Below are 23,614 nucleotides of genomic sequence, written 5' to 3' on the forward strand. Positions count from 1 at the left end.
CGTCTCTAATAATTAAAACAACAATCAAAAGCGACGCTCGTGTGTGTTAAGCCAAGTTTGACTATATAGGGTATACGTCCCTAACCTCGGTCTAATATGCAGCCATCGATTACGTTTTTAATCATAACTCATCAATGAATTTACCTGCAAACGATATTCTACTGCTAAATGGTATGCTTAGATATGCTTATCATGTCGTTTGCTATCAGAAACCACGAAAAGTTGAAAAACTTACTTTTTTTAAGACAATAACTCACGAGGGAAATGTATGTAATATGGGTCTATTGTCCCCAAATTGGGTCTATTTATGGATGCAACTTCGTCCTATCTTGTTTGATCCTCAAAAAAACGCTTTTGGTAACGTTTTCTGATGTATTTTTTTTTATCACTATCACTGTTAACTTAATGCTCTTCATTCCTCAAAACATTTCTTAGAGAAAATTTTACGAAAACTACATTAAATCACTCAATTTAAAAATTAAAAATTAAAAATTTCGCTTATCGTCTTTTGACCGCAGAATATCTAAATCAGAACATTGTGATGTTCATTATACAGGTTTGGCAGAAAAAATCTCCCTTCCTGTTCGTTCCTTATCATTCAAATGCAAAACAACATTGTTGACGTTACTCTTATTGCTATATGCTGTCAAATGAATTTCATGGGCCATAGTTAGGAACATAGAAAAGAAATGTGTCCCTAAAGTTGGGTCCATGTTTTACTTGTGAAAACGTTGTTAAACAATTAAAATAAACATAAAATATTCAAACAGCAACTGTAAGTTTTACGTCTAGTGTGTATTATCAGGTAATTCCAATCAATAAATGCCATAATCAGGCCATTTGATGATCGTCAGTCAACCTTCCCATCTTAACCTTATAAGTCATGGCGGCTAAAAACTCCGAACATTGTGATATTCTCAACCAGTTTTATTACTTACGAGAGCTGAAAATGTATTGAAATGTTGTGATATAAATTGATTTGTGTGTGGTACACATTTATCAACCATCAGTGATCAATATTTTCCTTATTTTTTGTGTAATATTCCTTAATTAATTATTTATTTGCGTGATAGGCCGAATGAAAGGACTAGACCCACATTACATACCGTAACCCTAAGTAATGAGTATATAAGTCGGAATGACCGGATATCGATGTCCGACACAATTTTTAAATAGCAAATGGTTCCCAAGAAAAAAATCTAGCTACAGACCAGCTTATACAGGCACAAATTAGTTTCATAACGACATTTTTGGCTGTATAAGCTAGTCTGCAGTCAAAATTGTAAGTTGCGTTGCTTCTGGTTTCAGAAAAAGTGTGAAATACTGTCAAATACCCTGCAATATGGATATTTTCAGAATTGGGATGACGTCTAGAGAACGTAAATCGTTGTTCAGCGCCATCTTGAAATCCAAGATGGCGGCTTCTGGTTTCAGAAAAACTTGGCAATACTGTAAAATATCCTTCAATATGGGTATTTTCGGAATCGAGGTGACGTCTAGAGATCGAAATTCGATGTCCGACACCATTTTGAAATCCAAGATGGCGGTTTCTGGTTTCTGAAAAAGTGAAAAATCCTGTCAAATACCCATCAATATGGGTATTTTCGGAATTGGGATGACGTCTAGACACCGGATATCGATGTCCGATGTTATGAAATCCAAGATAATGGCTTCTGGTTTCAGAAAAAGTGAGAAATTCTGAAAAATATCCTTCAGTGTAGGTGTTTTCGGAATTGCGATGACGTCCACAGACCAGAAATTGATGTCCGATGCCATTTTGAAATCCACGATGGCGTCTTCCAATTTCAGAAAAAAATATAAATTCTCTCAAATACCCTTCAACGTAAATATTTTCAGAATCAGGGTGACGTCTAGGGACCGGATATCATTGTCCGATGCCATTTTGAAATCCAAGATGGTGTTTTCCCGTTTCATAAAAAGAGGGAAATACTGTGATATACCCTTCAATATTTGTATTTTCGGAATCAGGGTGACATCTAGTGACCGCTAGTCAATGTCCGACGCCATATTGAAATCCAATATGGTGGCTTCCGCTTTAAGAAAAGTGATAAATACTGTCAAATACCTTCAATATGGGAATTTTAGGCATTGCGATGACGTCATAAGACCAGAAATCGATGTTCGACACCATTTTGAAATCCAAGCTGGTGGCTTCCAGTTTCAGAAAAAGTGGAAAACCGTCAAATACCCTTCAATATGGGAATTATCGGAGTTGGGATGACGTCTAGAGATCGAAAATTATTGTCTTGAAATCCAACATGGTAGCACCCAGTTACAGGAATAGTTGGAAATACTGTGAAATTCCCATCAATATACACACTAAGATTTTTTTACAGGAGTCAGTTTTTTTACTGGGTTTTTGAATTGCTGAAAAAGTCGGTAAAAATTCAAATGACCGTTATCCGAAAGGAATCAATGAAATCGACCAATTTTATTTTCTATCATTAAATGAGGTTAACAGAACTAAGTATGTACAAGTACAGAATAAATATTCGCATTAATAAATTTTCCACAGATTTTTAAACTTTTACCGAACAGTTCCGCAATTCAAAAACTCGGTAAAACCGTACTGACTCGATAAGTGTGTAGGTATTTTGGGAATCGGGGTGATACCCAACAAACAATTTGAGTTGATCAACATCTGAATAAGCTATTTTTTAGCTGAAGAAGCTTGTTTTTGCCTGAATAATTATTCAAGATGAGGGGCAAGATGATTTAGAAACATCGGGCCTGTTTAAATCCAAGATTTAAACACGATGCTTCAGAATCCAATACATGGATTAAACGTGGACATCTCGTACCATACGTTCCGTTGTATTGTTATTTATAAATTATTTGTCGTAGTCTAAAAAGGTTAAGTGATGTTCCATTTTCTTCTAGCGGTTGGGACCTGAGCACTAACTCTTGTCCTAGCCCTATATGGCATATGGTTATAGCGCCACCCAACTAACAATTTTCACAATGTAAACGCTTTGCTCATTTCATTTATACAGCCTCAAGCTGTATTCAAACGTTATACGATATGAGGAAACCTTTACTCAACCTCTATACAAGCAAATTTGGCGAACTTAGTCAGCTACTTATGGCTGTTGGAACGGTCGGGAGAAGCTCTTATTGCATATCCATTAACGCTTCTATACAGCTGTTATCCTGCTGTTTAGTTGTGTGTGAACTTGAAAGGCGCTTATTCAACCTTTACCCGGTTATCCAATAATAACTACACAGCTTTCTCTTGAAGCCGGGTTAAATACTGTTTACGCTTTTTTATCAAGGAATTTATAGAGTTTATTTTGCTGTGAATCAAATTAATCGAAATTAGTTACAAATCATCACCAAATTATTTACCCTGCACCGGAACCTGAAATCGAATTCGAGACGACCTCATTGGCAAACCTTGACTCTACCAACTGTGCTACGCCTACACTTTGAGCTTATGTAAACAAATCAACATTCCCTTCTAAAACAAAATCGCTGAGGCTTTATAATAGTGCACATGAATCACTTTTCTCGACTAGTTATAAAAGAGCAGAGTAAAAGCTGTTAAACTGCACACGTCTAAAAATAAACCTAGTTGACTGTGAAAATGCTTCTGAAGTTGCTCAAACACAGTTTGTAAGCTGAGTACAGGTTGTTTAGTTGTTGAAAAAGCACTTTTGATGTTTATGTCATTCAGCAAGAGTGGTTGGTTGTGTAGAAGCCATCAAATGAGTAATATATTCACTTTGTTAGCTTTTTTTTTGCAGCTACAAGTTGAAAGTTGACTAGTGTGTGTATAGAAGTGACATTAGCGTTTATTGGCTGATGTTATTCAGTGCGACTGACAAATTGAATAATGGTTGTGAGAAAGTTGAGTAAACGCTCTCCAAAACTATTTTGCTAGCTTTTGCTTGTAGCTGTATCTGCAGCTTCTTTTCAGCTACTTTACAGCACAACGCTGGAAAAGTTGGCTTACAAAGCTGAAAATGTTAGTTGGGCATTACACGCTTTCTGAAAAGAGAAGAAGGGAAGGGAAGGAGAGGAAAAGGACTTGGGAAATGGAAATATGGAATTCCTTTTCTTATTAGTATTGGTATCGTCAAGTTTTATAAAAACCATATAAATCATTTTGCCTTGGTCAGAGGTATTATTACGACATTTGAATAAGATTGTCTTATCATTTGTTAAGGCTATCATAACAAACCGACGTGACGATTGTTTAAGCCTTGGTTAAACAAGTTAAATCACGTTCCCGAAAGCAGTCAACAATGTATTCCAAACTGGATCAAGCGTGCGCCCTATTTTTCTAAACATTCCGACGCGTTCCACCCAATATCTATCAATTACGATTTTCTACAATAGTAGCCTGGGATAAATCCTAATGTCTTTAACCCCCCCCCCAACTCAACTATGTTCTTGCACTCGCAAAATAGATCACGCGCGATTGAGATTATCCCGGCAGGAAACAAACGGGTTGTTTTTAACTGGAACAAGATCACCAAATACAATCACCATGGCAGCACCAACAACTAAATACTTGAGTCTTGTCACTATTAACAAGACATCAAAAATAACAAGGTCTAAAGTGTGTTCCCCTGCTCACTGAAAACTCCTGTTCCCCTCCTGTTCAGGACTAGAGTTCAGTGAAAATCTCGTTCCAGTAACACAACACGAAAAGGTGATCTACCAGCGTTACTGGATTGAAAAGATAAAATGAACAAAGAGGAACGAACTCACCAAGTTTAGCCAATTGAACCTAAAGGCAGCTTGAGATGCGTTGATGGTGTTCACATTGCACACAGATACATCAACACACTACAAACACTATTTGTTTCGTTTCCTTGGCCGTGGGTAAAAGACTTTTCTTCTTCCTGCTTAATTCGGATCTATTCGCCGTTCAAGGGAGCTCCACTGCGCCGACGGGAAGCTGAAAATATCCTCGTGCTCCTCCAGCGTTATTCCTCTGATTCCGGCTGCAGTTTTCACCCGGTGGTGCTGCTGCTGCGAGTGCTTCTTTCTTGCTGCCGGCTGACCAGCTGAACGCGTTTTGCACCCTTCGCTCGCGCTCGGCCCAAATTCGGAATTTCATTATTTCAACACTCGATAAACCGCGCATCCCATCCGTAGTTGAAAATCACTCGAGTCAAAATGTAGACAAACTTCACATTGAACAAAATTGAAAAAAAAAAAAATGACGGGAGGACACAAAAATCGCGTCCATTCACGAGCACAGCACACTTCGATCTATTGAATTCCAATATGGCGTCTTACAGATAAACTGGAAAGTACTGTCAAATTTCCCCACACAATATGAGTATTTTAGGAATGAGGACGAAATCGATGTCTGACGCCGTTTTGGAATCTAATATGGCAGCCCTCTGTTTTTATAAAACTGTCAAATATCCTACCCTACCCGCCATTTTTGGAATCCGGCATTTCAGCATTTCAATTTTCGGCATCTACACGTTCTAAAAATATTCATATTTTAGGGTATTTTACAGTTTTTCTGAAATCAATGGCCACCATATTGGTTTACAAAATGGTGTCGGACATAGTTTTTCGGTATCTACACGTCATCCCGGTTCCGAAAATATCCATATAGAAGGGTATTTGACAGTTCACAAAATGGAGTCAGGCATCGATTTTCGCTATCTACATGCAGAGCAAAAAAAAAATTAATTTTAATATCACATCAAAGTGTATGCACTTCAATCGTGTCAACAATATGGTGTAATACAGTTAATACAGTGCATGAAATAACATTACGCTACTTTTACTGCATTTTTTTATTGTCGTGGCCATGAAAATTACATGAGATTTTCGACATGATTGGAGTGCATCCTGTAATATTAAAATTAATTTTTTGCTGTGTGTCGTCCCCGTTGAAAAAATACCCATATTGTTGGGTATTTGACAGCTTTGCTGAGTCCGAGAATTTACACATCGTCTCCGTTGATGTGCATTCATATGGGTTAGCTATGTGACAGTATATAAATTTGAACAATATAATAATAAAAGATCTTTGATTTGGTCCTATAATTCTCAGACATCGTGGGGTCATACAATTGGGCATCTATGAAATAGATGAATTTAGGCCTATTGTTCGAAAATCAGTGCTCCCTGCTTATCGATCGATTTGCATATCCAAAATCTGACAAACTTCAAACAGCTAATTCAAATTCTCATCAATCGGGTGCTTCTTTTTCAACCGCCCCTTTGTTGGCAAGACAACGAGCAACCCCTTATCAATAACCACAATTCATTTTTTAACCTTATTACGGTGCACAACTTAGCTCCATTATTCTACTTCCCAGCCATCTTCACCTCCTCGGAGTTGCTGATTATAAGCTATAACTTATCAACTTTTTGAGCAACTGTTTTTCCACCCTCGCAGATTTTTTTTTATTCTGTATTTGCAGATCCCCATTTCATTCTCGTTACGGATCGTTGGTGAGCTTCCATGCAAGGCACCGGCCAGATGAAGCAGAAGTAATATTTTCCACAGGGACTTCTTTCTTTCTCACGCTAAATTGAGGTGGACTCAAATCGACACTGAGGAACGATTTCAACGGAGGGCTTCTCCCACCGTTCTCGTAAGGTCCTACCTATTTTCGTTACAATACCGTTCGCGGAAAGTGCTGCCGTTAGCGGAAACCAAAAGCAATCAACGGTGAATGTAGCGTGTGCCCCCACCCCCCCCCCCCCCCCCGGCCGAGCCCAACAACCTCCCACACGTTTCAGTGCAAAGCAACACAAAGGAGTCACTCATTTTAGTTCACTTAGTGCTCATGTGAGCGAGTGTGGGTAATGGGGGACGGGGAGGTGTGGCGACCTTTCAGTCATACGCCAACAAAGGATGGCAATGGAAAGTGCATGTTGCCTTCAGGTAGCCACGGTGCCTAAACAGCTGCTAGCCAGGACAAAGGCACACGGTGTGTTTAATTTATAATGCCTATTTTAACTGCATTATGCCATTGTTTTCTCGCCTCGGTTTGTGTGTACCGGTGCAAAAGCAAGCACCACCCACCGTCGTTGTCAGGAAGCCTGCAGCAGGTGTGGATGGTTTAATTTAAGCAAGCAAGTTCGCGGTTAAAGTAGTGGTTTGTGGCGTTTAGCCGTGGCGTGCGAATCTGTTGGCATCGTCATTGTGTGTCTATTGAAGGCTGTTGCATTTATTTCAAACTCAAACCAAACACAAGCTAATTTTCGGAAAGATCACGCACACCCAAGCTTGACGGTATCATCTAATCTTGCGGGCGAGATTGGGAACCATTTAGCTATGATGGCTGAGCAAAGTGAATCCGAAATTTTAATGATGATAAATGATCTTTAATTCAGTGCCGTCGTCGTCGTCGTCGTCGTCGGGTGGAACTGCGGTCACTGCAGGACTTTGGGAAGGCTTATGCTTGTTCCCGTGGGGCATGAACTCTAGTGGAGCTAGGCATAAAACCTGAGTTTATCGACCTATGGTGAGATCTAACCCTTCTTGCCAAATCAAATTTTTAATATCATCCCTGGGTCAAGATTGTTAGGTGAATCTCAGCTCCCATTAAATAATTCATAAAATAATTTATATATAATTATGCTTTACATAATTTAAGTAAATTTATGAATAAATAAATAATTTCCATATAACCACATTCCCCACTACTGTTTCGATGCGTATTGAGGTTATTGACACAACGGTGTCAAATTTGAATGATCGGTTGATCTGGATTTGGTGGAGAATTTTATGTTTGGAAAATGTATGGGAAACGAAACCTATTTATTTGCCTGGAATTCCACCATATCTTGGAAATAGATTGGAAATACTCAGCAAAACAGCTTTGTCGAAGACTGAAAATTGATTGGACTTCTTAGAAAATAGGTATTATTATATTAATTTAGACCTATTGCTCTTTTCGCCCCGTAACGTGGGTAGATCACCTTTTCGTGGTACGTTACGGGTTGTAAGATCTACCATCGATTCCTAGCCCTGACTACTTCAAACTAGGGGAACAGGATTTTCAGTAATCCAAGGAACGCATCTTAGTCCTTGTTACTTTTCATGCCTTGTTGATAGTGACAAGACTCGGCTTTGTCTACCGAGGATGATCTTGAAACAAGGAAAAAAATGAGTTAGTTGTCTTCATCTATGTGATTCCTAATCTTCTATTCGTTGTTCCTTAGTTTGACGTGGTTAAGACTAGGGTTCTGATGCATGGTCATTATCGGTGTCATACCTTAATTTTGTTGCTAAGGAATCCAATTTTGACTGACAAAGGGGCGTGCATTTGGAGGGTATTGCAACACTCCGAAGGGTATAAATAGCGGGACCTTTCAATTAGAGTCGGATCCTTGCGATAAAGGCAAGAGTGGCAACGGTAAAAAAATCGAATACTTCATCATTTCTCAATAGTGATGGAGTAATACGACATGCATTAAACTAAGGACACGGGATATCCTACAATAGATCAATTTACTGATCGCAGTAGTGTTAGGTCCGGAACAGAGGAAAAAAAATGCTCTGCTCATACCTACAGGCGTATACATGAGCTTGTAGGCACTTGTAGAACACTCGGTCTTAAGTAAAAGATTAGTAACTTTTTGTACAAATCAAATTGATTTGCAGTCTTTGACAAAATTGATTTGAATCTGTTGAAGCAAGATAGAACGTTAGGGATCGAATGAACGTTGAGCGACCAAATAGGTTCCACATTATCAGTGGGCTATATTGGTTCCACTAGAATGCATACACGTTATCAGTCCCTTTCGTTCTCCCTATCACACAGATGGAGTGATCGTGTGCGATTAGTCTTTTTTCTCCGATCGACTCCCGATAGATCAAATGGTCAACCGTAAACAGAATCAGCTGTAGAAGATTGATCGCGAAAAATTCACTGGAACTGTGGCTTGTTGAATTTCCTGGGTTGTTTCCCCTCGCTGCTGTCACTTCAGAATTGTCTTGACATTTGTGTGTTTGTGTGTGTATTCCCTCCAACCCCCACTTGCCGGCAGTATTATTATGGAAGAACTCTCCCTACAATGTCGCATTTATGGTCATTGTAGCCAGCTTTAGTCCGGGAGTTAGAAAGTGATAGCTCTATTACAGATCCAGCAACCCATTTCAGAATGTCTGGAGAGTCCTGTCCATTCAGAGGTTACTTTCACTTACAATAAGCCCCGCACATATGCATCACCGTTATCAAATGGATATTGGTATTAATTTCACGATTCCAGGTTCGAAAATATTCTCTTAAATCCTGGCACGTATTTAGTTTATGTTTTTTTAAATTTATAAAATGTATTTGGACTGGCCTCACCAAGTTAATTTGATCCTCAAATCCATGGGTTCCGTTATTTTGATTTTCTCTAAGTTTTGCATCTCATTTCGCGATGCACCTTTGTCGTAATGCTTCCTGTAACGAACACAGTTCGCGGCCACCAACTCCCACCCGTCCAGTCTTGGTCATATCCAGCGAGACATCTTTCATATTGCTCGCAATCTCCGATATCGGCGAGAGACCAGCAGCCAAGTACTTTTGTAAGCGGAAAACTTGCTGATTCACGGCAACGTCGGCCACCGAATCACCACCAAAACTCGCGACGGACACATTATCAACACGTTTCCGGGCTGCTTGACCAATCGAACCGATCTCTCAATAGAACTATACACCGAAAGTGCAGCATCTGAGCTCGGAGAACCGGGCTCCCGGAGGCAATGAAAATCGACACCGAACAATGGAACTGAAGCTGCATCGTATATTTTGGACGTTAGCTTCAAGGTCAACCGAGATCACTAAATGATAACTTTGTGAACACTTGAAACTAAATTTCAGCACACAAATTAATAAATTTAAAGCCAAAAAGTGTTTAATTCGCTTACGAAAAATACGCAGCAAACGAAAACCACTTCAGCTTTCAAGCGCGGCCTACTGCGATCGATCTTGGTCAGCGAATCCAAACACATAAAGCAACCAACGATACAGACAAAATGGTTGCTACGACTACCATGACAAACTCGCTCTGTAACATAGCTCGATCGGAGTGGTAGAAGGATACTGATATATTGCTTGCCTGCTTTGCAAATATACACGGATGAGGACATAGCTTGATATGAATCGAGAAAAGACGTAACAAAAAAATTCCCATTAAAACACGTGTATCATCTTCGGCTTTACTTCGTGAAGCAGCTTGCCAACAATTTGCTCGTTTCCTTCTACCGCCCCGAGTGAGTTGTGTCGCACGGACTGCTTGTCATGAAAAAGAAGGAAGAAGATTATATCATTATTGCTTTCCACTTCTGACATAGCGTTATTATTCGCTTGCCATTTTGTCATTTGGAGATATTTTTGATTCCTTGGTCTTGGTGTAATCCAATCAAGTTTGTCTTCAGAATTGTCTTGATATTTTGTTCAAAATTATCTTGGACTTCTCCTTTAAATTCTACTGCAATTTTGCTTAGAAGTTTTCTTTAAATTCGCTAGAAATTCGTTTAGTGATCCCCTTGGTATTACCAAATTAGCATCACAAATTCTTTGGAATTGACTGTAAAAAAATCGATTTACTTAGTATTTTTCACGGATCATGGTATCCTCTCTACAATTTCTTGGGAATAATCTACAGAGCTATTTAAAAAAATACTCTGGACCAGGCATGGAAAATCATTTACATTCATTTCATGCATTCATTTACATTCATTTGCCTCTAACTTTTTTCATCAACAGTATTCCGCAGAAAGATGTATAGAACTTTAGTAGGTTTTGTTATTAGCTACAACTTTTGTTCATAAATTAAATCTGTATCTCTTATGCATCACGAATTAGAGCGGGCAGAACTTGTTGCTGTTTTTTAGTGAATGTAAAATACATTCACTGAAAAACAGTAGTGACTTCTGTTCGCTCTGGTTCGTCATGCATAAGAGATACGGATTTGACACAACTTGACACAACAAAACTTGTACCTAATAACAAAACCTACAAAAGCTCAATACATCATTTTGCGGAATTCTGTTTATGAAAAAAGTTAGGGGCAAATGAATGTAAATGAATGCACGAAATGAATGCAAATGATTTTCCATGCCTGCTCTGGACTCACACAAGTGACATGGAGTTAAAGTCTACAATCATTAAAAGTTCTTTTCAAAACTTCCTTTGATTTTCTCAATAAAACTTGGGGTTATCTCTAAAAAAAAATCATGGTGTAATCCATTCAAAATTCTTTTCAAAATTCCTTTGAAAAAAAAACTAGTCTAAAAAAAGATTAAGTAGGGGAAATGTATGTAATGTCAGCCTAAGTGTCCCTAATTTGGGCCCATACATAAATTCAGCAATCGACTAAATTTTCAATAGCAACCAGAAATATCCATTAGTACCGTCCCAATGACGCGTTCATCTAAATGCAATTGATAAATAGCAGATTTTTAGTGATGGGCCCAATCTTAGATCCATAGGCCAACATTAGAGCCATTTCCCCTATATGGCCCAAGTAACACTTTAAGTTTAATGAAACACTACAAAGCAACTATAAAACAACATTCATAAAACCTGGTCAAAGCTATTTTGTCATTAATGCATTCACCAAAACCTCATTAAGACTAGAATATGTCTAGTTGGCCCACCCTGGAGAAGGTTCTGAAGGGTGTATTCTCGAAGCTCTTCAAGATTGATTAACTGCAAAAGGTTGTATGACAAATGCATTGAGAACCATTTGGAAGCTACAATAAAAGCTATTTAGCAACAATAAAAACCCTTTCCTAGCCATTTCCCCTAGCCGCATGCTGAATCCACTAGGAAAGCATCAATCAAGATAGAAAAGGATTTATGAAGCCGATCTTATCAAAATAATTAAAATTGTTGAATATCCAAATTTATTACAATAGTTGAGTGGCCTAGTTTTAAGTGCCATATTAAATATTATGTGAAATGTACGTGAAAACATCGAAAAAATTAAGTCCACCCTCGTAAAACGTCGATTTGACTAATTATTTAACATTGAAAAAAAATATATAGCAATTCCATAGAAAAAAGTTATAGTGGGTCTCAGAATTTCATGAAAATTGGTATAGTTCTTCCTTATCAAAAAATATTAGACTCGTATTTTTTATTGCGCCATTAGGGTGACCATTTCCGTGTTAGGGTGGTCCAAAAAATCATTTTTTTTCAAAAATGTATTTTTTCAAAAATTTATAACTTCTGAACCTCTTGACCGATTTTTACGATTGACCCTTCAAATGAAAGATGTTTTAATGTAGTTTTAAGAAAAAATATGAAACACTCAAAGATATTTGATTTAGTAGGAAAAAAATATGTTACAAATGCTTTTTCTTGATTTTCACTGCGAGGGCCTTCAACAACTTCTTATTTTAGTATTTTTAATTGAAAGATCATTTAACTTTACATAACATATCAAAAAATTAGCGATGTCGGAGAAGCAGTTTTGGAGATACAATTTGGAGATACAATTGCAGGATGCAGTTCAAGGCTTTCATTGGGCGAACGCCCAATGTACTATTCACCCTTGTGCTATTTATTTTAAAGACGAAGAATCTAACGATTTGAAATTTACTAGTTTTATTGCAATTGCTGATTTCACTAAACATAATCATGTCGCAGTTCGTTTATTTCTTACGCATTGTCTAGCGTTCATAAAATGTAAATTGCCAAGCTTACAACAGATTTACTTTTTCTCAGATGGATCAGGAAGCCAATATAAAAATAAGATGACCGCTTTTAATTTATGCAACATGCAAAAAGATTTTGGCATTGCTGCCGAGTGGAATTTTTTCGCAACTTGTCATGGAAAGGGCCCTTGTGATGCTTTGGGAGGAGTATTGGCCACATTATACGCTCGGTAAAAATATTTTAAAATTTTAGTAAAGTATACGAGGGGGGAGGTAGGATCTGCAATGTTTAAAAATTGGTCTACGTGGTTTATGGACAGCCTCCAGGCTGAACTGAATGTTGCACCCAGCTTGTAAGTTACTCATAAATTTCATTAGTCACAGCTGCTGTGACTCTATGGAGACGCATTGTGAACTACCTTGCGTCTTCATCGTTTCCATGCACGTGTGGTGCATATATTGCGGAACAATAATTTTTTATATAAAAAAAATTGTATCTAAAAAACTGCTTCTTCGAAATCGCTAATTTTTTGATATATTATGTAAAATTAAATGATCTTTCAATTAAAAATACTAAAATAAGAAGTTGTTGAAGACCCTCGCAGTGAAAATCAAGAAAAAGCATTTGTAACATATTTTTTTCCTACTAAATCAAATATCTCTAAGTGTTTCATAATTTTTCTTAAAACTACATTAAAACATCTTTCATTTGAAGGGTCAATCGTAAAAATCGGTCAAGAGGTTCAGAAGTTATAAATTTTTGAAAAAAGACATTTTTGAAAAAAAAATGATTTTTTGGACCACCCTAACACGGAAATGGTCACCCTAATGGCGCAATAAAAAATACGAGTCTAATATTTTTTGATAAGGAAGAACTATACCAATTTTCATGAAATTCTGAGACCCATTATAACTTTTTTCTATGGAATTGCTGTATATATATATAATATATATATATATATATATATATATTCTTCAGATCGAGCTTGGCCGGGATTTTTTTTATTATTTTCGTATTTAAATGTTTGCTCATTGCTAAATTTACCAAAATATAGTTATATCTAAGGAAATATTGATTGAAAATTGAAGATTGTAAAAAAACAAGCAAACTAATTGCAACATGGCCGTGACATAAAAGTTGATTTTCAATGACTTTTATGAAGAAAACTTGCAGGCTGAATTGTATTTATCTAAAGCCATTTTGCTTGATCCTAACCCGTTCAGATTTATGGCAACATTTATGGAGGCAAAGTTGCCTGCAAAAAGTTAAAGGTCAAAGTTTGTTTATCTTTTTTTTTCCTTTGGTTTGTTTTTTCCGTCGATCTTGTTTTCCGTGCTGAGCACCAATGCTACCGACGTACCAGGAAGGCAGCTCCCACACCTGGACCCTACCTATCGACCCATCAACTCATGAACCGGGGACCAACGGCTTTACTTCCCATCCGAAGGAAGGCGTGATCAGAGATGTTATGCCTCAGAACATCCCGGCGGCGCCGACTGGGATTGTACCTAGGCCTGCTGGGGTGAGAGGTAATCACGCTTACCACTACACCACCGGCGCCGTTAATTTGTTTATCTTTGTTTATCTTTCGATAGTTGAGCTGTGAGATCCAGGATTCTTCCAGGCGGTTTTCTCCCGATGGATTGGGAGCAGTTACTCAGATAGCTTGCGATACTGTTTTACAACATATCGCATTTCGAACAGCTGAAAGCGCAATCATTTCCGAAAAAGATCCCCTTCTTCCGGATGGTTACAGAAGTGCACCATCCAACGATGCAGGGATGTACGCTTGAATGAAATTTTCGAAGAGTTGATTCTTTTGCCGAATAAAATCGCTGCTATGGATCAGAAACCAGCTAATCTCCGCTAACTAACAGTTTCAGTGGTTTGCTGTCGGTTGTTATTTCGATTATCATCTGTTCACAAGATCTGGAGAAGGCTGGTATGTTTTTAAACTTTTGACAATGTTTTATGAATTTGATGTCGTTGATGGTTTGCTGGTTCTTCTAAAGAAGTAAATTTTGCTGAAATCGACTTGAATTTTTCATCCTACTTCGTCTATCCGTCGAGATTTCCTTGTCATAAATTTGGCATTTATTAACTATGAGGAACCATCTTTTAAGCTCAATTTGTAAACAGAGTAATTGGGGAGTTAATGATGCACCTTAAAAAGCCCAAAAAGCAATAATAAATGCTTTTTGTTTTAATGCAAAACCTAATGGTTTTATGGTTGCTTTTATAATGATAGAACACGTTTATAAAGCATTTTATCAAGACATTAATAAACATTTGCTAATGACGTTTATGCTTGAGTTACAGAACAGTTTTAAGGAGGGATTGATAACAGTTTTAAATTTATTTTTAAAACAAGACAGTTTTTGACTTTCTTGCCAGACTATAAAAGGTTTTTAAAACAGCAAAAAGCTGAATTACTAAGCAGGAATGTTTTACACTTTGAAATGCTATATTTAAACTAAATGGATTGTTCATTGCAATTATAAAACCATCATAAATCAGAGTGGATGCTAAATGGTTACTGAATTGTTACTTGGGGGAGGTTATTCCGAGAGTCAAAGTGACTTTCGTCATAAGTTCAGTGAGAAATCAAATGGAGAGTCACGTCACCACGACGTGGCTTTTCTCATTTCACTAATGCCGAAAGCCATTTCGACCTCCAATTTTTCCCGATTAATTCGGAGCTTTCGATGCCTGTACGTTTTTTTGCATTAGTATAATTGTGTGGCAAGTACCCATCATACTCTATGCCCATGGACGTCGAGAAATTTTCCAACTAGAAAAATTCCTAGACCGAACCTGGAATCTAACCCAGCCACCTCCAGCATGGTCTTGCTTTGTACCTGCTCCTTTACCGACTGAGATAAGGGAGGCCCAACTTGTGTTAAATCTGAATGAGCTGAAGCTTTTAGAGAGTGGTTTATTTATCTAAAGTAATAAATCTGGGAGTGGCCCGTTAAAAAAATGATATTAAATTTCTTCCCTATAAATTTGAGCCAGTCCAATGACCACCATAATCGCCCTTCCCTAGCATCTTATATTGTGCTAGGGCCAAATTTTGCATTCCCAATCAAATCCTCATGAAAGTTTATCGTCGGCAAAATATCAAGCAGCATTAGCATTTGAATCTATCCCCAATGCTTCAAAAAATGAGCGGTCCCAAGCCGATTTATGAAGTGCAAAAACGGTTCACGAACCATCGCGAAAACTTCAATCAATCGTTCCTCGTCCTTCGGCCCACTTATTGCAGCCTGCATCATTGGGTTAACAAAGAGACTAAAAGTTGAAACTATCTGACAAAATCCCGTGCAGCACAGGAAACGAATCCCATTCCAGCTCTCATCGTCCGTGTCCATCAATCTTCTCCCCGTTGGTAGGTTGGTATGTGGGTACGGAACGTACAAAATTTGGATTCTGTCAGTCGTCAGTCAATCGAATCGAGCTCGCCGTCGGAGTGAACGATGGCGCACACTGCTGCAAATGGTAGGTGTTCTATTTGTGGAGAAGATGCAGCACCTTTCACTCAATTCGAGCGAATTTTTCGGCATTCGAGCAGGAATCCAATTCAATTTCCGCTGTGCTGCTACTGGCTGGTACACTGCACACCGGGTATCAGCTTTTTTTTAATCAAGCATCTTTATTGGGTTAAACATCATCAGTGCGCGCCGCGTTGGCTCTGGATGCTTTTTTGTTGTTACTCAAAACAGGGAATATTTGCACCACTTGGCGTAATTAAGCCAATTTCCGCTCAAGATGGCACTGGTACACTAGGAAGACTTAACGCTAATTGAAAAAAATCGCCTCCCACCATGGTCCGAGCGGCTGCAGTAATTAAAGCTCATAGGCCCGGTTCAATTTAACCGTTCTTTGTAGCAGTCATTGGAGCCAGTAGTGATCCGGCCTTCGCTTCAATAAGTCTGTCCAAGCTCCTCCGGGGGTGACGTAGCATGCTGGGTGACTCACTGACTGCAGGATGGCAAAGCGGCGTAACGAATGAGGCAACGGATGAATTATGGACGCACTATCCGTGGGGGACAAACGAACAAACCCTGACCGAAAGCGGCTGGGCGTGTTGGGCAATTAGTTTTTCTTGTCCCGCTGGGAGGATGTCGGCGCTCTGCACTGTCGTAATACTGACTTTGGCTCGGTTCGGTAGGAACCGGAATGGATGATAAGAAATGTGTTTTACTAAGCGAGCAATTTGTACACGTTGGAATAATTAGAATAATTCAGCAATTTGATCTACACAACCAGTACCTGAATGGAGCAAGAGAAAATCTTGCCTCGGATCTAGGATGAATATTCATTCATTCATGGTGAAACATTCCGTGCTTGCTATAGTAGGCGATGTTTCCATGGAGGCACACCATGTCTCAGCCCTTTATCCAACAATCCAACAATTTGTGTGACGTGGACTGATAAATATTTCAAAAGTGGTTTTTCATCCACTACTCAAATGTGGTCAAACTGTGATCGCCTTCCTTTCCGATTTTATCAACTGTACAGCATTCCTCCATTCCTCCAATCAACCACGTTACAATAATCCGTCATCGGCAGAGACAAAACTTGAAAAGATTTAATCATCAAGCACATCTTTTGCCAGAAGCTCGAATAAAACTCCCATCATACGTGAGTACATAGCAGGTTGCTATATGATAGTGATATTTACGTACCTGAGGCACCCCCTCCCATGCCACCGCCAGTGGAGGAGCTGGGCCCATAAAGACTGCTACCGCCAATCGAACTGCCGGAGCTCATCATCGGACTGGGACTGGTCGCGGTGGCGGCCGGCGTCGTGGCTTCCGCGGACTCTTGACGGGACAGCGAGAACCGACGGGGATTCAGTCCCAGCCCTGCCACGCCACTTGTAACGTACTGCTGAAGGGAACTGAAGAAGCTCATTGTGCTCTGCGAGTGCTCTTTTCCCAGTTGTTGTGTAAATGGTTCTTCTTCTTCTTATTATAGCTATAGAATCTTTTTGTATGCACACACACCCACGCACTCAATGAACAATGAACCGCGGTCCACTAGCTAAGCTAAGCTGTTTGAGCTGACACAACTACTTTCGATACGATTCGATGTTTTGCCGGTTTGCTACCTTGTTCATGGTAAAACTTCGACGTTAATCATTCGTTCCAACTGTTTCGTGGGGCGACGGCCAGGATTCGATTACCCTGACCAAACTCGGCAACACGGGGCATATGATGTGCAGTCGGAGCTTCGTGACTGTGCATTTCGCTCCGCTCGACTCGAGGGAGGCTGCCGGAGGCGTCGGGGCTCAACCGGAGTGCTCTTGTTTATCGCAATTCATGACCTGAAATGGGAGAAGAAGAAAAGACCGAATGATGAGGAAATGAGCATCAAAAGTCCTGGAAACGTTGCTGACAGGTTTTTACCCTCATACTCCCTTTGAAGGATGAAAAGTTGAAGAGGTGCGCTACCGAGGGTGGATAGTAAAAAAATATGCATTCAACAAGGTGCAAAAGAAAAAAAGTAGCATGTACCTTTTGCTTCACCGAGCACGGAAGAAGGATCATGAATATTTTTGCAGGGCATCCGGGATCTGGTACGTGCGATGCTTCTGGGAAGGCGTCGACGCCTTTTTTTGAATTGCTTCGTACCTGGGTGTGCATTATTAGGGATTCAATTATGGCGCTGCACTGCACTCCGAAAGCAAACCGGAATGGATACTGTACCGTTCAAGTGGAAGCGGATGGGATGATTATTTATGAAAATGGTTTCATACTCTTTAAAATAGGAAACATGCTCAGCAACAGTTGCTTTTTTTTGCTTTTGAAGGATTGTGAAAAAAATAATTCCTAAGTGTGCAGATATTTGTCTGAGGACAAAGTCGATTGCTAATTTGCCTGCCTGCAAATTCTTTGAATTTGCCTATTGAAGGATGTATACAGAGATAAATTAATGTAAGTGTTAATAAATTAATTTGTGTTTATCTCATGAATTAATTCATTTTAGTGACAAACTTTTCATGAATTCGGTGCGTCGTTGGATATTTCTTTTGCACAAAAACCATACAATAGTTTTTTTTTATTAAAAATGTCTAGCCGGTCGAACTCCGGACGAAGCTAGAACAGCACTACCGTTCATACTGGCGACAACGCTCTGATGAGACAACGAAACCCTACCCCAAGCTCCTCCCCTGATCCTATCCTTCGAAAATGTACCCTTCTAACCTCGAGTAAGCCGCGAGTAATCGGCCCAACTCCTACTAGACATAGAATTAAGTGAATTTTGTTACACACAGTGAACAATGAATTATCGGCTCCGTAAAGCTAACGCGATTGAGCCTTCCAAATAAACGAACTAGATAAAAAAAAAATTAAAAATGTCCACACAACCCAGGAAATTTACTTAGTTCATTTACTTGAGGAAATTGGAAGAACCAGAAGACCTTCCGGGGACAGTCGATAGCCATTTCTAGGGGAATTCGGAATAAAAAATCCCGTGCGATTGAGCCGACGGAAATGGTTTCTGCGCTTATTGGCAATCATATGTCACTACTGTTGTATGTGGTGACCAGCGTTGCCAGTATTCCAGATTTATCTGGATTTTCCAGATTTTCTGTCATCTGGCCAGATACACAGACAGATCACGTGTATATCCAGATTTTTAAAATATGATCCAGATTTTCCCAGATTTTTTAAACATGTTGCTTTAAAAATATCATTGTAATTGATTTTCACTATGTATGTATGTAAGGTAGCCACCATCCCTTCAAAGATCTTGTCTTGTATGCAGCTGCACTTAATAGCAAGATCAATTTGAGCTACCGATCTGAATTCACAATATCGCTGTATGAAAACGGAGGTGCGGACCCGTAAGCAGAGACACTTACGCGAAATCCACGGGAATTTAAGAATCTCCTTCCAACGATACGATCCAACCAATCGAATAACACAATTCGCAATACTTATTAAGCTTCGTACATGATGGTTTGTAAAGTCAATCTCACTGAAACTGTTGAAGTAGAATTCACACCGCCACAATCGAATCGGTAGGTTAAAGAAAATGATAGTGTTTATTCCCTCCTAGACTCCGGTTGTCATACCACTCCATCGTCTAGTCCCAGGTCAAATGATACCCTGATGCTCCCTTCCAACGCAGTACTTATTTATATAATGAAAATATATGTAATGGAGAAATGAAATCTATCGAAACATTAAATATGAAATAATGAATATAAATTTATATAGATAAAATAGTTGATATTCTGCAATGAAAATAATAATTATTTTACATATAAAAAGATGCAGCTGTTTGTTTCCTCAGCTCACAATATCAAGTGGATGTAACACTGAAATTTTAAGGTTATATTAAGCAAACATATATTTTTATCTCTAATTACTAATAATGTAAGGATGTAAATGTAAAGTGTGATGTATAACTAACATGAAAAACAAACCTCCACATACTTCGAGGAATACTCAAAGCTTGAGACAAAGCTAAAATAATTAGTCAAAGAAAAGAAACGTGGTTATTGGCGCAATTTCGTCGAGGGACTCTCACGAGAAACCTCAATGAACACCTTGTGGACGGTGGCTCGGAACATGCGTAACCGCTCATCTTCTAATGAGAGTGAAGAATACTCCAACCGATGGATATTCGATTTCGCTAAAAAGGTCTGTCAGTACTCAGCTCTTGCTCGCTGGATAGACCATTCACAATGCTGGAATTTTCTATGGCTCTTCTTTCATCGAACAACTCCTCACCGAGAAGCGATATGATTAAATTCAATCTTCTGAAAAATCTCCCAGATATCACTAAAAGACGCTTGGTAGACTTATTCAATTCCTTACTAGAAAACAACATTATACCGCCTGAATGGAGACAGGTCAAAGTAATAACCATTCGAAAACCTGGCAAACCAGCGTCTGACCATAACTCATACCGTCCGATTGCGATGCTTTCGTGCATTGGGAATTTTTTAGAGAAAATGATCCTTCGGAGACTCGATCAGTGGGTCGAAAAAAAATAGCTTGCTATCAAATACACAGTTTGGGTTCCGCAAGAGCAAAGGAACAAACGATTGTCTAGCGCTGCTTTCCACAGATATTCAACTGGTCTTTGCCCACAAGGAGCAATTGGCTTCAGTATTCTTGGACATTAAGGGGGATTTTGATTCCATTGAAATTCTGTCAGACAATCTGCACAAATGTGAACTTTCCGGAATTTTAAATAATTGATTGTACAATTTGTTGTCAGAAAAGCAAATGAACTTTTCCCTTGGACAACTGACAACTTCCAGAATTAGCTACATGGGCCTGCCCCAAGGCTCATGTCTCAGCCCTCTTCTTTATAACTTTTATGTCAAAGATATCGACAACTGTTTGGCAGAACAATGCACGCTAAGACAACTTGCAGATGACGGTGTGGTTTCCGTAAGAGGTCCACATGCCGTGGACTTGCAAGGATCATTGCAAAGTTTCTTAGATAACTTGTCTTCTTGGGCTAGGAATCTAGGGATCGAATTCTCGCCGCAGAAAACTGAACTGGTAGTGTTTACTCGAAAGCGGTACCCAGCCCAAATGCAGCTTAATCTTTTGGGCAGAAACATTACTCAATCATTGTCTTTCAAGTACCTTGGGGTCTGGTTTGATTCAAAGTGCACTTGGAATACCCATATTACGTTTTTGAAGCAAAAATATGTCAGCAGAGGATCAACTTTCTCCGTTCAATTTGCGGCACATGGTGGGGTGCTCATCCGGGAGACCTCATAACGCTTTATAAAACAACTATTCTCTCTGTTCTAGAGTATGGCTCTTTCTGCTTTCTCTCGGCAAGAAAAAGTCACCTAATAAAATTGGAACGAATTCAATATCGTTGTCTGCGTATTGCTCTAGGCTGTATGCACTCAACGCATAACATGAGTCTCGAGGTTCTGGCAGGAGTAACACCCCTCCAGAACCGTTTCTGGGAGCTCTCTCTCAGAATACTAATCAAATGCGGAGTGACGAACACACTTATAATTTCAAATTTTGAAGAAATTCTTGGGCTGAACACACAATCTCGATTTATGAGAATCTACCACCACTACATATCGTCAGATATGTGTCTTTCTTGTTACACTCCAGACCGTGCTCACTTCACCAATCGCAGTTCCTCAATTGAATATGATCTGACCATGAAACAAGCAACTCATGGGATTCCCGGTCAACTTCGACCTATTATTATCCCACGTATTTTTTACTGAAAAGTACCAACACATCAATTGCATGAACAGATATTTTACAGTCGGGTCTCATCTCAGTTGACCACTGGCTTCGGTGTCTTCAATGAAAACTCTTGCACCTTCCGCAAACTCCAGGAACCTTGTTCCGTATTTGTTGCTGAGCTGGCAGCAATCAACTTCGCATTGAGGATGATTTCCAACAGGCCCGCAGACCATTACTTCATATTCTCGGATAGTCTCAGTTCGATTGAGGCTATTCGGTCGATGAAACCAAGTAGGCAAGTATTTCCTTTCAAAGGTAAGGGAGCAGATGAGTGTGCTGGTCGAAAGATCATATATCAAGACCGACATTTGAAATGGCCTTAACTCCATTTTGTAAACAAACCTTGTAAGGACATTTTCTCGCGAACCGAAGTCCACAAACCAACATAATGAACAGGTAGGGGAAATTATCCTCTACCCGATTGTGGTTTAGGTTTGCGAATGAAGGTTTCGGTTCGCGAGAAAATGACCTTACAAGGTTCGTTTACAAAATGGAGTTAAGGCCATTTCAATTGTTGGTCTTGATATGATTACCTTTGTATGGGTCCCCTCACATTGCTCAATCCCAGGCAATGAGAAGGCGGACTCTCTCGCAAAGGTGGGCGCGCAGCAAGGCGCATTTTATGACAGGCAAATTTCACACGATGAATTTTATCATTTAGTGCGTCAGAGTACCCTTTCGATTTCGCAAACCGATTGGGACAATGGAAATCTTGGACGGTGGTTACATTCAATTATTCCAAATGTTTCTTTGAGAGCGTGGTTTAAAGGCTTGGACTTAAGTCGTGACTTCATTCGCGTGATGAGTAGACTTATGTCCAACTACTACTCGCTAGATGCTCATCTCAATAGAATAAACCTCGTGGACAGCAACATCTGTCGGTGTGGAAACGGTTACGATGACATCGATCACGCAGTTTGGCAATGTACGGATAATTACCCGCCAGAGAGCGACTTTTGAATACCCTTGAGGCCCAATGAAGACAACCCTATGTTCCTATTAGAGACGTGTTGGGAACTCGCGATATCTGCTATATGCAGTCAGTATATGTGTTTGTTTTACAAATGTCTAGTATAAGAATTTAATTCCTTTGTCTTTTGTCTCTTTTTAATAGTTTTTGTTAGTCTTGTCCCCCCGTCTCGATGAGTCTCATCGTCGCCCACTGGTAACCATAGCCGGTCGAACTTTAGACGAAACTAGAACCGCACTACCATTCATACTGGCGACAACACTCTTATGAGACAACGAAACCTTACCCCCAAGCTCCTCCCCTGATCCTATCCTTCGAAAATGTATCTCTCTAACTTCGAGTAAGCCGCGGGTATTCGGCCCAACTCCTATTAGACATAGAATTAAGTGAATTTTGTTACAAACAAAGAACAATGAACTACTTCTTCAACCGGTGTTAAAAACAGCACTCTCGCCTTTCGTTTCTCGCACAGTAGAGCAAACCCCATCAACCACGAAATACACTCTAGAGGGATCTCAGCAGAGATCATTGCAATTGATTTTCACTATAATCAAAAAATTAAAAGCCAAGCTTCTTTAATTATTAAAGGCCATCAACGTTTGAAATTATTGCAACATCGTACATAGAATTGTTACAACATGTTTGCATGCTAATGGGTTGCAGAATCATAAAAATGGAGACATTTTCTAAATAATATTTGCTGAAAAAATCATCAAGCTTTTAAAAATATTTGGCCTGAGGTAGTAGTTAGCAGCCATACCTCTCACGCCAAAGTCACGAGTTCAAATCTCACCCCC

General features: G+C 39.3%; 1 protein-coding gene across 2 annotated transcripts in view; it reads right to left on the reverse strand.

Moving 5' to 3' along the window:
- The window catches only part of unc-13-4A, a 348,082-nt gene extending 330,463 nt beyond the window's left edge, over positions 1-17,619 (reverse strand). For both annotated transcript variants that reach the window (XM_065228399.1, XM_065228393.1), the window contains exon 1: positions 17,288-17,619. In XM_065228399.1, the coding sequence (XP_065084471.1) occupies positions 17,288-17,516 (229 nt within the window). In that variant the 5' untranslated portion in view covers positions 17,517-17,619. The remainder of the gene's footprint in view (positions 1-17,287) is intronic.
- Between the last annotated feature and the right edge of the window lie 5,995 nt (positions 17,620-23,614).

This window comes from Ochlerotatus camptorhynchus, unplaced genomic scaffold (genome assembly GCF_037179485.1).
Source record: "Ochlerotatus camptorhynchus isolate MF236.1 unplaced genomic scaffold, CSIRO-AGI_Acam_v1.1 ptg000023l, whole genome shotgun sequence".
Taxonomy (NCBI): Eukaryota; Metazoa; Arthropoda; class Insecta; order Diptera; family Culicidae; genus Ochlerotatus; species Ochlerotatus camptorhynchus.